At 37.3% G+C, this 14815-nt stretch overlaps 2 protein-coding genes across 10 annotated transcripts in view; one reads left to right on the plus strand and one right to left on the minus strand.

Annotated features, from left to right (window-relative positions):
• The first annotated feature begins 994 nt into the window (after window positions 1-994).
• Window positions 995-10240, plus strand: LOC308700938 (uncharacterized protein). 2 transcript variants are annotated; one of them, XM_081382864.1, is made up of 4 exons: window positions 1137-1853; window positions 2826-2885; window positions 6503-6605; window positions 9204-10211. In XM_081382864.1, exons 1-4 carry the CDS (start codon window positions 1641-1643, stop codon window positions 9554-9556), a joined length of 729 nt encoding a protein of 242 aa, XP_081238990.1. In that variant the 5' UTR covers window positions 1137-1640; the 3' UTR covers window positions 9557-10211. The 2 variants fall into 2 exon arrangements, with proteins under 2 accessions (XP_081238991.1, XP_081238990.1); XM_081382865.1 differs by lacking the exon at window positions 2826-2885 and having other exon boundaries at window positions 995-1853; window positions 9204-10240.
• A 1040-nt stretch (window positions 10241-11280) lies between these two features.
• Window positions 11281-14815, minus strand: part of LOC308700934 (uncharacterized protein) — a 52708-nt gene continuing 49173 nt past the window's right edge. For all 8 annotated transcript variants that reach the window (XM_081382849.1, XM_081382846.1, XM_081382852.1 and 5 more), the window contains 3 exons: window positions 14320-14432; window positions 13888-13975; window positions 11281-12562 (listed from right to left, as the gene is read on the minus strand). In XM_081382849.1, coding sequence (XP_081238975.1) covers window positions 12399-12562; window positions 13888-13975; window positions 14320-14432 — 365 coding nt within the window. In that variant the 3' untranslated portion in view covers window positions 11281-12398. The remainder of the gene's footprint in view (window positions 12563-13887; window positions 13976-14319; window positions 14433-14815) is intronic.

The following is a 14815-nucleotide window of genomic DNA, read 5'->3' on the forward strand; positions in this document are numbered from 1 at the left end:
ATAAATAAATAATTTGCCGCGAATTATTGATTTAAAAAGGGGTTATTGATTTAAAAACGATTGTATTGCTTCCGCCAAAGAAAATAGTCCATTCCGCGTCCATAGCAACGCGCTGTTTTTCATGGCAACGGTCTGTTATACTTCGCAGCGGTCTGTTATAAAGAAATAACAGACCGCATTCTACATTGGAATTCAGCCAAGCCATGTAATAAATAAATTTATTACATGGCTTGGCTGAATTCCAATATAGAATGCGGTCTGTTATTTCTTTATAACAGACCGCTGCGAAGTATAACAGACCGTTGCCATGAAAAACAGCGCGTTGCTATGGACGCGGAATGGACTATTTTCTTTGGCGGAAGCAATACAATCGTTTTTAAATCAATAAACTCCTTTTTGAATAAATAATTTGTGTCAAATTATTTATTTATTTTGTAGGTAGCCATGTAATAAGCGGGATAATGTATAGTGAGCCGGTTGTTATAGTGAATAACAACCCCTTCAGGCTGATTCAAGATCCCTCCGCTTCGCGTCGGGATCCCGTTCAGCCTGTCGGGGTTGTTATTCACTATAACAACCGGCTCACTATACATTATCCCTTACATAATATATGATGGGACGTGACCCAGCACAGCAGGAACGTAGGACATTAGCAACTCATTGTCAGTTTGTAACTTGGTATAATTTATGAGTAACACTTTATTTTAGTGTCCATATTACATGTACTTACCATAGTAAAATCAGTAAATTATGCATAATTGCATGCAACTAACCCTCAACCAAATCCTAATCCTACCCTAACCCTATGGTAAGTACATGTAGTTAGTACTTAAATATATAATAACACTGTAACAGTAACACCTTAAAATAAAGTGTAACTATTTATGGACATTTTATATTCTCATTTTTCTATTTTCATATTTGGTACTGTACTCTGTAATCCTGTATTTATTGAAAAAGCACATGTCCCAGCGTGCAGATCTTCACGCACCTCGGGCGCCTCTGTAAATCTCATAATAAACAGCTCGCGAGCGTTACTGTCGCGTCGCGTCGCTCGCTTGAAGTGCCAACACTGCGTTTCTCTACATGGCACAGGAATGCAGGAGGCGGAGGCATAACCGTATTAACATGTCTGTAGTCCAACAATAGTGTTCAAACTTTACCCCACCGTGCACGACGAGCTCTTCAAACACTTTAACATTTGAAGAGATCCTCAAACACTGGATTCATTTCAGATATTCGCTCAATAAAACGCCTCGTTCTCGTAAGAAAATAGAATTTTGCGCGTTAAAAACCCTCGTTTTGTATTAGACAGTTTCAAAATTTAGTTGTAACTTATTTTATCTTTGTCTTAACGCTTTGTTGTTCGATACCATATACAGTCATCTAGACGCTATTTTTAAGTGCCCTTGGCAAGCGCGCGTGCCCGCGGACTTCTTGAAGAGACTGAATCTGTTCAGCCATGAAATATAGTTTTGTCATAAGGAACTACCAGTAGATATTTTTATTCATAGACTTTTTCAAGTAAAAAAGAACAGAAAAAAAAGAACACTGGACAAAAGTATCGAGCTATTGTGCACATCGATTTTTTTAGTTTCTATTCTCATCTATCAGAAGTCGCGTGCTCGTCCGGCATAAGGATGTCTGTTCACAACGCTGCCTCGAGAAGTTCGGAAAAGCTGCTGTTCTTTGGGTTTTTGGTTCTGGTTCGTTCAGCCTTATGTCATGGGTTTGCAGAAGAGTTCATTTCGGGCTCTTATGATTTTGGGTCTGTTGTTATGGAACCTCTGGACGGGTTGAGAAGATACGTGGAGTCCATTGTTGGCACCCATGTGATTGAGATTTGTGTTGAGGTAAAACGTCTTTTTTTTTTTTTTTTTTTTTTTTTTTTTTTTTTTTTGGTTATTTGTGAGATGATGTAATTAGGCTATTTATTCTACGGTAAAATATAGCTAATTTAACCGTTCAAAATATTGCATAGTGGTAATATATTGAACTATTGTTTCATTGAACTTTGTTTCAAACGTATCTCCTGAAAATAGACACAAATGTGACGTTTGTTGGATATTGAGAAAATTTTAAATATTTTAGTTCATATTGAAATCTGTTGCCTGGGCAGACTTTAGAGGAGATAATGCACAGGTTTTTGCCAAAGGAGAAACACCTGAGAAGCATGAGACTCCATTCAAGACATCTAGCCGGGGAAACAACTGCGATACTGAATAGATCTCTTTTGTGATGGTTTAAAACATTTTTAAAACAAATATATGGTTATTAAACATTTGTCTTCCCATCTAACAGTGGATGTTCTCAGAACTTTTGCTAACGTTCTGGCAAAGTTCTCTCAAAATCATGAACACACGTTCTTCCAGTAACGTTAATAAAATATTCGTAAAGTCATCTGATCTTTAATAATGTTCTCAGAATGTTAGAACAAAAACATTATTTATATAGTTCATGGAAGGTTAAAAAAACATTAAAAAGTTTTCCATAATGTTGGCACAATGATAAAATGGAATGTTTCCTTAGTGTCCACATAACCAAGACACTTTTGTTTTAAACATTCAGAAATAACGTTTTCATAACATATTATGAACATTAGCAGAACGTATAAGCTGGGTTACTGAATTCTGGTTACCTTGTAACTGAACCTTCACTAATGGATGCTTATACTTTTGGTTTGTGGTATTCACGGTTCTCTTCCTACTTTTATCTCTCTCTCATGTCCTCCCTCTACTTGTTAATCCTTCTTTAACCCCCTCCTCTCCTCCATTGGCCTAATTTCCTCTGCTTGTGTCCCCCTCACCCACCTCTCTTTGACCCAGAATGCTGTGTTGTACCTTGACTCAGTGTTTGGCCCAGAGAACATCTATTCTGTTGCTATGGTAAGAACAAGTAAAAGTGTCGGAGCTCGTGTCCCACGGACTGATTTGTTCACGTGCACTGCTCATCCTTGTGTTACTGTGTGTGTGAAAGCGACAACTGCTACTGAGAAGAAGTAAAAATGCCAGAACAGGTGTGCAAGTGCTTGGTGGCTTACGCCCAGAATGCCAAACAATGCTACTTTGCTCAGTGATTATTTTCCCATTAACTCTCTTCATGAAGTCAAACACACACTCTCTCTCTGTGTGTGCAAACGTTTGCTTGCGTTCCTCCTTCAGCAAATGAGGTGACCTTATGCCAGAGAGGAGTGTATCTGATCACAAGTAATGTATGTGTGATAGCTGCGCATGTGTGTGAATGATTGAGTTAAGCGGGGTGCCCAGCTGTCACTCTGCCAGCTTTACACACACACACACACACACACACACACACACACACACACACACACACACACACACACACACACACACACACACACACACACACACACACACACACACACACACACACACACACAGACACACAGACACAGATCTCTTAGTATTGTGGTGTGTTATCGTACAAATACTATTAAAGATTAGCCCTCCTCCTTAGCCTTTCAAGCTAGATTCCAAACCTCTAGTTTGCCTTCTTTGTTTGATCCCAGTCAGCTGATGGGTTATCTTATCACCACTTAAAAGAATGTTTTGGGTTCAGTACAAGTGAAGCTCGTAAAAACAAGCAAAAATCATGGTTTATACACTTACAGTGGAAAATAACGTTCTGGAAGCTTTAAACTCGAAATGTGCAGTTCATATATTGAATCACTTTGATTCCTCCTTACAATAATGTGTGTTTTGAGCTGTAAAGTTGTCTAAAGGCTGGAATACACTACTCGACTTTTCCCAGATTTCCCCCCCATTTACTGTCTGAAGGGGTTGATGCTAGAATTAGAAACTAAAAATCAAAGTCATTCTTCAGATTTAAAAGTCATGTAGTGTATTCCTGCCTTAAATCGCATGTTCTCAACCCAGATTTTACATTGAACATCATGTGACAATCAACACAATATCACAATATTTTTATGGATGCTTGTTTCCACCACTTAATACATAATAAAAAAGGTACTCTGAGTTTATATCTCGCAAATCTCAAATTCTGACTTTAGAACTCGCAAAAAAGTCAGAATTGTGAGATAAAAAGTTGCAATTATCTTTTAAATTGTTTTATTCCGTGGGGCAAACAAGCTTCAATACATTTTTTATACAAAAATGCCCTCATAATCAAACATTAAACCTGACTAATATTACCATGAAATGCATATGCCCAACAATATTGAAATTATTCATTTGATATTGACTAAATAAAAGCTTTACTACTTTGTAAATGCAAAAGCAACAGTGGAAGTATGATTTACCAGCCTAACACATATAATTAACACTGAGCCAAATACTGTATTATGACATGACATATTTGTTTGTCCGGATCTGTTCATTCATTTAAAAAATACATAAAAAGTGCAATTCAATGAATTAAAACACAACTCGTTCGCACTTTATATTATGCATCTTTACAATGATAGGTTATAGGTTAGATTAGTGTTATGGGTAGGACTAAGGGTGGGTTAAAAGGGAAGGGTCAACAGTGTAATTATAAATGTAATTACAGTAACGGCTCTACAGTGCGAGTATTTCACTCGCATGTGCGCCTAAATATAGTTAGGTGCGAACTTGAAAAATAATCTGAAATGCAAGTATCAAGCGTGAAACGCAAGTAAGTTTGTGGGCGGGTCTTGGGTGCTGTTGCTATTATACCGGCGGGATAAATGACTCTTGCGCCCGACTCAAATCTAAAAGGGGTTGGTCTGAAGTAGCTTCATTACTCATAGGTGTGGTTTGGGTGTAACGTGAAATAAACCAATCAGAGCGTCATCTCACATTCCCTTTAAGAGCAGGAGCGCTTGTTCCATGGCGGATTGCTATTATAACGGCGGATTTGCCAGGAGCGGTTCACAGCCGAGGAGACCGACGTTCTCGTCAGGGCCGTAAAAGACAGAGATGTGACATTGGGGATGGGAGAAAACCACCCAAATTAGCTTCGGTTAAACAGGCGTATAAAAATTTGGGTAAATGTGCAAGCTAGATTTATGCCTATTTTTTCACATCTTCATGGACACAACAATGATTTCCCTCGTGTGTTAATATTTTTCCTTGTAATAATGTATGGTTGTCTAAAAATGAAAACTGCTGCTTCTGTGTAGATGAGATAAGCAAAGTGTATGCGCGTTGTGCACACGCTACCTTGATTATGGCCAAGCATGCGCCCTTAAAATAGCATATGAACAACATGTGCAATGCGCCACTGACTTTAGACTAGGTTTTTCCTGGTCAGTGGCGGAATTGTTTTCTAAACCTGCAAAATAGCATGAGGGAACGTTTGCGCCGGAACACGGCTCCTCTTTGCGCTGAACCGCCCCCGGGAGCGCAAATGCATTTCCTAGTTTTTCCGACGCGACGTGCGTCTGTGGAGGGAAAAGTCCGCTGTGCACGGGTGCAAAATAGGAATGAAACATTGTCGGTGTATAAAGTCAATTGCGCTGGGTGCAAGATAGGGCCTTATATGTCATGTTATAGCCAGATATGATGACGCTACTGCAACACGCATCAAGACAGATGAGCGATCTATTCATCAAGCCAATGGCAAACTGCCGCAAATGAAAGTAAAAAGTAAGTCGTAGACGCTCAACACACAATCATATTCATTAATAGTAAAGAAATGAAATGATATTAGGCTACCAGCTGCTGTCGCTCTCTCCTATCGCTGATTTTGAAATGAGCTTATGATCAATAAAATGCAGCTCATATCTGTTGCTTTTGGTGCCGTGAACTCTGCATAGGCCTACATTAAATCAGCATAGCGCGGGAATAGAAGATCCGATTTATATCAGTTTTGCGAAAACACACTTATGTGACTAGGTGTAAATGGAATCGTTTTGATCAGTAAAAACGCATGAAGTGACCAGGTATAAACAGGCCCCTATACACCATAAAAAAGTCAAGTAAACACTTAGTGAGCTAGATACGCAACACGGTATGAAGCCTATAGTCATTACCTCAAAAGACCAACAAACAAGGAACTCCCGCACACTATCAATACTTGCAAATGAGTATCAAATTTCAATTTTATTAGCAACGTTTAGGTCTCACCGAAAGACCAAGTGCAGAAACTGAAGTTATGACCAAAACAGTCACACTGAGGACAGGAAGAAGACAAAAGCTACTTTTTGAGGCCAACTTAGCCTACTAGCAAGTACTGCAAAGGGAAAAAGCAAGCAGGGAATTTTTTTTTGTTTTGTTTTTTTTGTGTGTTCATTCATTTAACGATGCAATGTTTTGCCCCATAGACATACATTGTTCAGTGCATTAATAAAAACATGATTTCGTTTGCTGTCTGTAGAATTTGTATTGAACCCAAAACATTCCTTTAATTGAATCACATGTGCATTGTGTCAGTGTTAGTTAATGATCAACTGTGGGCAGTGACTGTGAGTTGAGTTCAGATAAAGACCGTCCTCAATGCTCACCTACCTAGACACGTGCTGGAATCTAACCGCTATACTTCTCCTTAATGTTTTATTCAGTTTGTGGAAATGTTGCTGAAGTTTGTTGCTGAAGGAGCTGCCAGTGGGCTGAACGTCATTGCTGTGTATGTGTCCGAGATACTCAGAGCTACAGGAGTGAATGGTGAGTAAAGGTCATCTCGCAAGGGTCTAAGTAACTTCAATAAGCATAACATCAAAGATAAATGTAATTCAGTGTGTAATTATCATTATAATATAAGTCTGATTGGCTCTAAATGTGTTTGGCTCTAAATGAATCATCTGGCAAGCTCTGTTGAATACTAACAGAGAACGTATGTTAGGCTATCGTAGTGCTGATAAAAATGACTATCACTTTGTATTTGTGTAATGACATAAGTTTTAAAGGGATACTCCACTTTTTTTGGGGAAATAGGCTCATTTTACAACTCCCCCAGAGTTAAACAGTTGAGTTTTACCGTTTTTGAATCCATTCAGCCGATCTCCGGTTCTGGCAGTACCACTTTTAGCATAGCTTAGCATACATCATTGAAGTGGACAAGACCATTAGCATTTCTCTCAAAAAAATGACCAAAGAGTTTCGATATTTTTCCTATTTAAAACTTGACTCTTCTGTAGTTACATCGTGCACTAAGACCGACGGAAAATGTAAAGTTGCGATTTTCTAGGCTGATATGGCTAGGAACTATACTCTCATTCCTGCGTAATAATAATCAAGAAACTTTACTGCCTTATCATGAGTGCAGCAGGCGTAATGATATGACGCAGCGCCTGAGAATAGGCTACCTTCCGTCAACATAACCAACGTGACAACCTGCTTGCACAGGTTACCGAGCTGGGGACTATTTTTAGGCGCTTCGTCATATCATTACGCCTGCTGCACTCATGGTACGGCAGTAAAGTTTCTTGATTATTACGCAGGAATGAGAGTATAGTTCCTAGCCATATCAGCCTAGAAAATCGCAACTTTACATTTTCCGTCGGTCTTAGTGCACGATGTAACTACAGAAGAGTCAAGTTTTAAATAGGAAAAATATCGAAACTCTTTGGTCATTTTTTTGAGAGAAATGCTAATGGTCTTGTCCACTTCAATGATGTATGCTAAGCTATGCTAAAAGTGATACCGCCAGAACCGGAGATCGGCTGAATGGATTCAAAAACGGTAAAACTCAACTGTTTAACTCTGGGGGAGTTGTAAAATGAGCCTATTTCCAAAAAAAGTGGAGTATCCCTTTAAGCATATCGTTGTTGTGTAAACGTACCCTAAGTGCAATGTAGTGTTGTCAAAAATAGAGATCTTTCGTTATATCGATTCTGAAACATCTGAAACGCTTCCAATACTAACTTTCTGCTGAATAGATAGCCTATACGACACCAGCTGCTCTTTCTCGCTCTCATCTCTCCAACAGTGAGTTACACACTCACTTGTTTCAGTAGCTCCGGGGGAATATTGTTGGTGTTACAGGGTTTAATATTCGGAGTGGGATTGCACATAATTTTACTAATTCCTGCAGATTTTGTGCTCACACCCAAAAGTGTGTGCAGATAAAGCCGCCTCTCGGTACTAAATTGAGTTCTTTTTCACTTAAACAGTCAAATACACACAAAATAATGTCAAAATGCCGGTCTTGGCGAGTATTCATGTAAACTTAGTCAGTTGTTTTAAGTGATTGTAAACAGTTGAGAAAGAAAACGCATGTGTAACAGTATAATGGATCAATGCGTCAGGTGTTAAAGTGACAGCAGCATAATATCCCTGCTACCAATAATACTAAAAATATGTATATGGCAGTTTTTCCCCATGACATCAATGTCAAAATTGTGGCTAGTGAAACTTTGGAAAACTGCCAAGGACTGTAACTAAAATTTTAAAAATTGGTTTAATTCTATGAGAATAGTAAATTCCACACCACAACTATAACGATAACGACACAGAGAAACGATATCGTTGGAATCACTTTCAGATAGTTGAGGAATGATAAACACATTTAGAGCCAATCAGAATCCAGAATTCAAGCATTTAAAATGGCAGGGGACAAAACATTGTGTTTATTATCCACTCACACTGCAGTTATATTGTGCGTTGGTGACGACACTCGCTAATATAGTTATTGTTATAGTTAAACTTTGGCATGTAAGGGGCTGTTCAGTTCACACACAACGTGCTCTACGGCCACTGTGATTTCGCCAAGTAAGACATGTTCCTGGGTCAACACGGCCTGATTTCACAGACAAGGCTTAAATTAAGCCAAGATTAGGCCTTAGTTCAATAAGGACATTCCTTATAAAAAACATGCGCTATGAAAAAAACATCACTGGTGTGCATTTTGAGACTAAACAATGGCACGGATATATTTTAAGATACATCAGTACAAGTTGCTTTTAAACATCTTGCTGCTTTTCAGTGTCTCTTACACAAGTGCCTTGTTCTTCAGATTAAAAGAAGTCTTTAAAAGTGTGTCGAGGCTCTGCGTTGTTTTCTATTCATCAGCTCTGTGGCTCTGTAGTTGCATACTTTTGTGCGACTTCACATTTTTAAAAGAAAAAAAAACAGCCCCTAACTCATCCCACACTAGTTTGTGCTATAAATATAGACACGTCTTATTTGAGGAGAGGAGAATGTAAATGTATAAAAGTTTGGGAATTGGGAATTTAATAAAGACAATTCTGACAACACGTCAATGCTACATCTAATTAACATCTCTTCTTTTTTTCTTCCTCTGTGTGTGTGTATTATTCAAAGAGACAATATCTATCCCTCATTTCACCACCGAGGGAGTGTCTGCTGTGACCAAGTGTGCCGTGCTGGCTCTGATTGGTTACTGGCTGCTGTCCTTCCTGCTGCGGGTCACTGTGGCGCTTGTGCGGAGAGTGTTTTGGCTGATTAAAGCGGCTGTAGTGCTGTGGCTGTTTGTGCGGATCGTCAGTGACCCCGTCGCCTCCCCTGAGGTCACCACGATGAGACTCACCCTGCTAGTGCTCGTCTGCGCTGTGTTTGGGGTCGCTGCGAGCAGCGGAGGAGGCGGCAGTCTGGAGACCCGAATCAGCAGTCTGGAGGGTCGAGTCAAAGGCATGGAAAAGAAGAAAAGAGAGTGACGAGCAGCTCAAAACTAGTATACGGATACGGACTCATGATAACAGAAGGATGAGGCCTCAGGGATGACATTCTGAGTGTTTCATGTAACTTGAAGCAGCCTTATGAGTATTTATGTCTGGTTTTATCCTGCTTTGAATATATAGCATAATTCACTTGACCAGAAAAGGAATTGCTTTATTTTCTCTGTAAAGCAAGAAGACAAAACTCCATCAGACAGCTCTGTGAATTTCATGTGGTATAATTAAAAGCTATCCTTGAATGTTGCCTGTTGCTTTATGACTGTCATTGCATGAACATATTAATGTTCAGTTCAACTGTACAACAACAGCTGACAACAAAATCAACACAATGAAGACACTGATTAGGGAAACGCATAGATATGCAAGTATGGCAATGTCTGACTGGACTACAGCCTACATTTGAATGTACTCTGGCTTTATTTGTCACAATATGGAAAAAACTGTATTAGATAGCCTATATATTTGCATATAACCATCATGCCTGAATAAATCTGGCTAATTTGCCTAAGGCTGTGGGTTGGCTATGATCGACTTATTCCCACTATATGCAAAAGCTTTTATACAGCAGCCTCAAAAGACATTTGAATGCATACACCATGCTTAAAATGTATTCATTTCATTAAATATACACTGTAAATAAGTTTCTGCTTTAAATTTTTACGTACAATCTTGGTTGTTTAAGTCATTTCAACTTAAATTAGATTAAACTGACTTAAAAAACGAGTTGAATCTTGTATAACATAAAAAAGTTGAAAATTGCTTATTTTGAAGAGCAATGAGAAAACGTATGTTTTCATATCTTATTGGTCATATAATTGTTTACAGTGTATAAATGGACAAATGCTGCTAGACATGATCTTGGAACTAACCTTTCTGAGCCATGTTGTCGTTATTTGAAGCGTCTGGTGATTTTCATCAGTTCTCCTCAAGTTCACACAGGTGGAAAGAATCACATTTACTATCAACACGATTCGCTACCGTTTGGCAACCATAAATACTGATATGTTTTCAGCACTAAAATGATTATATTATTTTGCTTGAGCATTTTAAACACAACGAACTTGAAATGTCTTTGCTTGAAAAGTGTTTTTAGTTCTCCAATTCCGTCTGCACTGTTTATCTGCGACGCATCACGTGTCACTTTGAGACGTCATGTTTTTCTTGTCTTATTTATTTTATTTTTTAATAAATTATAATTAGTTCTACTAAATTAACAATATATTAAAACACAATATTTTATCGTTCAAGTAAAATGATATTCATAACTGTTGGGGAAACACGTGTGAGGGCACAAGTCATTAATTGTAGTAGGCTAGTTGATACAAGTTTATCAAACTAGCAAACACGTTACAATAACCTGAACTAACAATGTACAATACTTCGACAGCATTTATTAATCTTAGCTAATGCTATTTTCAGCATTTTCTTAAAATTACAATTAGTTAATGCACCCTGAACTAACATTTTATTAAATAAATATTAACAAAGGTTAATAAATGCTGTCAAAATAGATTGATCATTGATAGTGGATGCATTAACTGTTAACAACTGGACCTTATTGTAGTGTTAGCATTTTCCTTAAAAAGAAAATAGATATTGAGTTTGCTAACAATATAAAAATGAGTAATATAGAGAGGCAATAAGGGTCTCCAAATATACAGTATCTACTGCCCCTTTTCTGTTTTTTTTTTTTTTTTAGTTTTGTCATTGTGAGTATCCTAATACTGATATATAATTTTTCCAGTAGATGGCGCCACTCACATTCAAAGGGCAGCTACTTGATTTATTTACTGTTCTGATGTTTTTAATAATACATTTGATAAATAATTAGACAGACAGACAGATGTAGAGTCATGTATGTCGAGACATATAGACAGATAGATATAGACAGACAGACAGAAACATAGACCGATAGATAGATAGACCGATAGATAGATAGATAGATAGATAGATAGATAGACCGATAGATAGATAGACCGATAGATAGACCGATAGATAGATAGATAGATAGATAGATAGATAGATAGATTAGATAGATAGATTAGATAGATAGATAGATAGATAGATAGATAGATAGATAGATAGATAGATAGATAGATAGATAGATAGATAGATAGATAGATAGATAGATAGATAGATAGATAGATAGATAGATAGATAGATAAAAAACTGTAGAGAAAAAAAGTACTGCTGAGAGAAAGGAAATCTGATATCTGTATCTTTGGACGGATCAAATAAACATGACTCCATTTTATTATTTTTCAGGATTTTTTTGTAGTTCACATTTTATGTACAAGTCACAAAACTGTGCACGTAAATACAAAAATACATAAAACATACAAGAGTGAGATAAATAAATACAAAGACACCTTCAGCTCCATTCATGATAACTGTGTTACTAACGTTAAAGGCTACAGCATGACATAGCAGAGTTACTTAGTAAAGAGCGGTGAAGGTGTTCATTCACACGGTCCCAAATAAAAACACAGCTTTTTCAAACGGGCAAAACTCATTCCTCAGTTTGAAGCACTCCATCTGAACGTCCAACTCAGTCCTGTGACTAAACAGTCCGTTTTAAAAAATTACTGTTTTGTTGCAAACCAAATCATAATACAAATACAATGTATTACCCATAAGCCCCAGTCTACAGTGCATCTATATTCTTTATGACGTCAAAAAATAAATGACACCGGGCTGATTAAGCAAAATGAGGCTGTATATGTCTCCTATTACTGCTCACGTGTGTGTGCACATATAGATGAGAAAGTCAGTGAAGTGTCATCCTGTGAATGCTTCTGAAGTCCATACGCCAGCTGAGCTTTCACTGGACAATCTGTGGCATTTCACTCCAGGCTTTGGCCTTCTTCTTGGCGAGAGCCAGCCAGGGGGGCTCGTCCTGGGCCAGAGGCGCAGCGGACGGGTCAGCGCTCCTCTTGCTTTCCTTCTCTAGCATGGACGTGTTGGAGAGCTCCAGGGAGCAGCACACTGTAAAACAGCTCATATTAGTCATCTTCCTTTATACAGCCTTTACAACATTTCTCCAGAGCTGCTTTATAGATGAACTGAACTCATTTCACAATTGACGAACTTTACACATTTATAGAACTGAAGGGAATCAACACTGAACTGATTTCAATGAGAATTGAACTCTGTTTGAATCTTCGATTGTTATTTTTCTGTTAACATTTAATGCTTTGCCTCCCAGAATTAAAACTACAGATCATTAAACTAAGCATTTAAATATTACTAAGACATATCATTGAGAGATAAGAGTGAGACATGATATTTATATGCATTTTAAGTAAGTGGTCTGCTATATAGTTATAAAGATCTCATTGAGTTACATTACAAGCTATCAGAATTGCATCATACTTTTCGGTTAAATAAATAATATCTGAAACAAATTCTGGCTCAACTTTGGGCCTCTGAATCAAATTGAGGTGTTTTTCCTCCTCAAATATGAGCTCCATATTCTCATTACATCAAAGTGTAGGTAATAAAAGCCTGATGTATCGTGTACGCAACAAGAAAAAACCCATACAAACTTTTTTTCTTTAGATATATATATATATATATATATATATATATATATATATATATATATATATATATATATATATATATATATATATATATATATATATATATATATATATATATATAGTGTATTGTGTGTGTAAATATATATATGACGATTGCGAGGCGTGAACCGCGGAGGGTTGCCTCCGCCGAAGTCCATTAATACCTGACAACAATGGACACCTCGAAGGGCATTAACCCGCTTATACCATGGTCACTTGCCAAATAACACATTTTTAAAACATTAGTTTATATTTTAATTAGTTTTACAATCGAAATCTAAAGTTTTTACAAACAATAACTTGGTTTCCCTGGTTACGCCTGACGGTTTATTTACTAGGTGTCCTCTATCACTTTTTAATGGACACCCTGCAGCCAATCAGAATCGAGTATTCACCCAGACCATGGTATATATATATATATATATATATATATATATATGCCTGTTTTTAAAATAAATATTTAGTCTAAGGGTTCAGTTACTTTTTTTCGGACTTGTTATTTTTTTTTTTTTTTTTTCACGCTTAATTCAGTTGCAATAAATATCCACGAGGGGGCAGACATTTATCGATATAGTTTCCCTTTTCACCCGAAGATTACAACACAACCTCATGCTATTAAGAGATTAAACCCATATTCTGTAACTTTTGCAGGTCGCTGCACATTTCAGACCCAACAGAACAAACCTAAATCCAGAAAAGCTTTGCTGATACTAATGGACAGATTATTACCTTGTAAAGGTGAACATGGCTGTGCTAGTGGCTCTTTGGTGACTGGATTTGATAAACTGGGCGGTGAATCCGGTGTCTTGTCATCCCCCTGAAAACAAGTGGATGCATATTAAATATAAGTGAAAATAAACAGTATTTCAGAGATGAACAAAAGAGCCATGAAGGAAAAAATGTCCATGAAACTTTGAAAGGGATGTTCAATACAAACCCTATAGATTACATCTGTATCTGAAAATATCAGATATCAGGAACAGAGCTTGATTCACTTCATTAAAACGTCACAGGACACTGTATTTTCCCAAGCTGCAGTAGGATGTGTGTGTGAATGTGATTGTCCTGTTGTTTCGTAACGCTAAGACAGTTTTCAAGCACTTCCTTGAGAACCGGGAAAGACTGTCCATGACACATTTCTGTTGATTCCGTGAAACACACCTGTGAGGGAAGTTTCTCAGCTGAGATCTCCATGAAGTTCTTCTGCTTCTGTCTGGCCACAGAGATCCAGCTCGGAGACTCACAGCTACCGGCGGACGTCCTGCCCACCGCATCTGAACAGGACCGAAGAAAATATCAACCGCCATTTTATTTTATGACATAAAATGGAAGAGAAAAATAATGATCTAGTCTAATTTTTCAAGATCTAGTCAAATCCGGCCCAAAAGTCATCCCCGATATTCTTTATAATCTTATTTATTTATGTCAAGTTATGCAAGTTAAATGTATTGAAAATGTTAAGTTGTTGTTGATTATTGAAATTTGTGCCTGCAAATAAATACCAAAGGAACACAAAGAAAAACATTTTCTAAACTGAATTAACTATAAAGCAGCATTACAGATTTTTCAATGTATATTGCAATGTAAAATATATATAATAATAAATATTAATTAAATGTAATAATCATTATAACAAGTCACGTTTTCCAATAAAAAT

This window comes from Scardinius erythrophthalmus (assembly GCF_964197995.2).
Source record: "Scardinius erythrophthalmus genome assembly, chromosome: 13".
NCBI lineage: Eukaryota > Metazoa > Chordata > Actinopteri > Cypriniformes > Leuciscidae > Scardinius > Scardinius erythrophthalmus.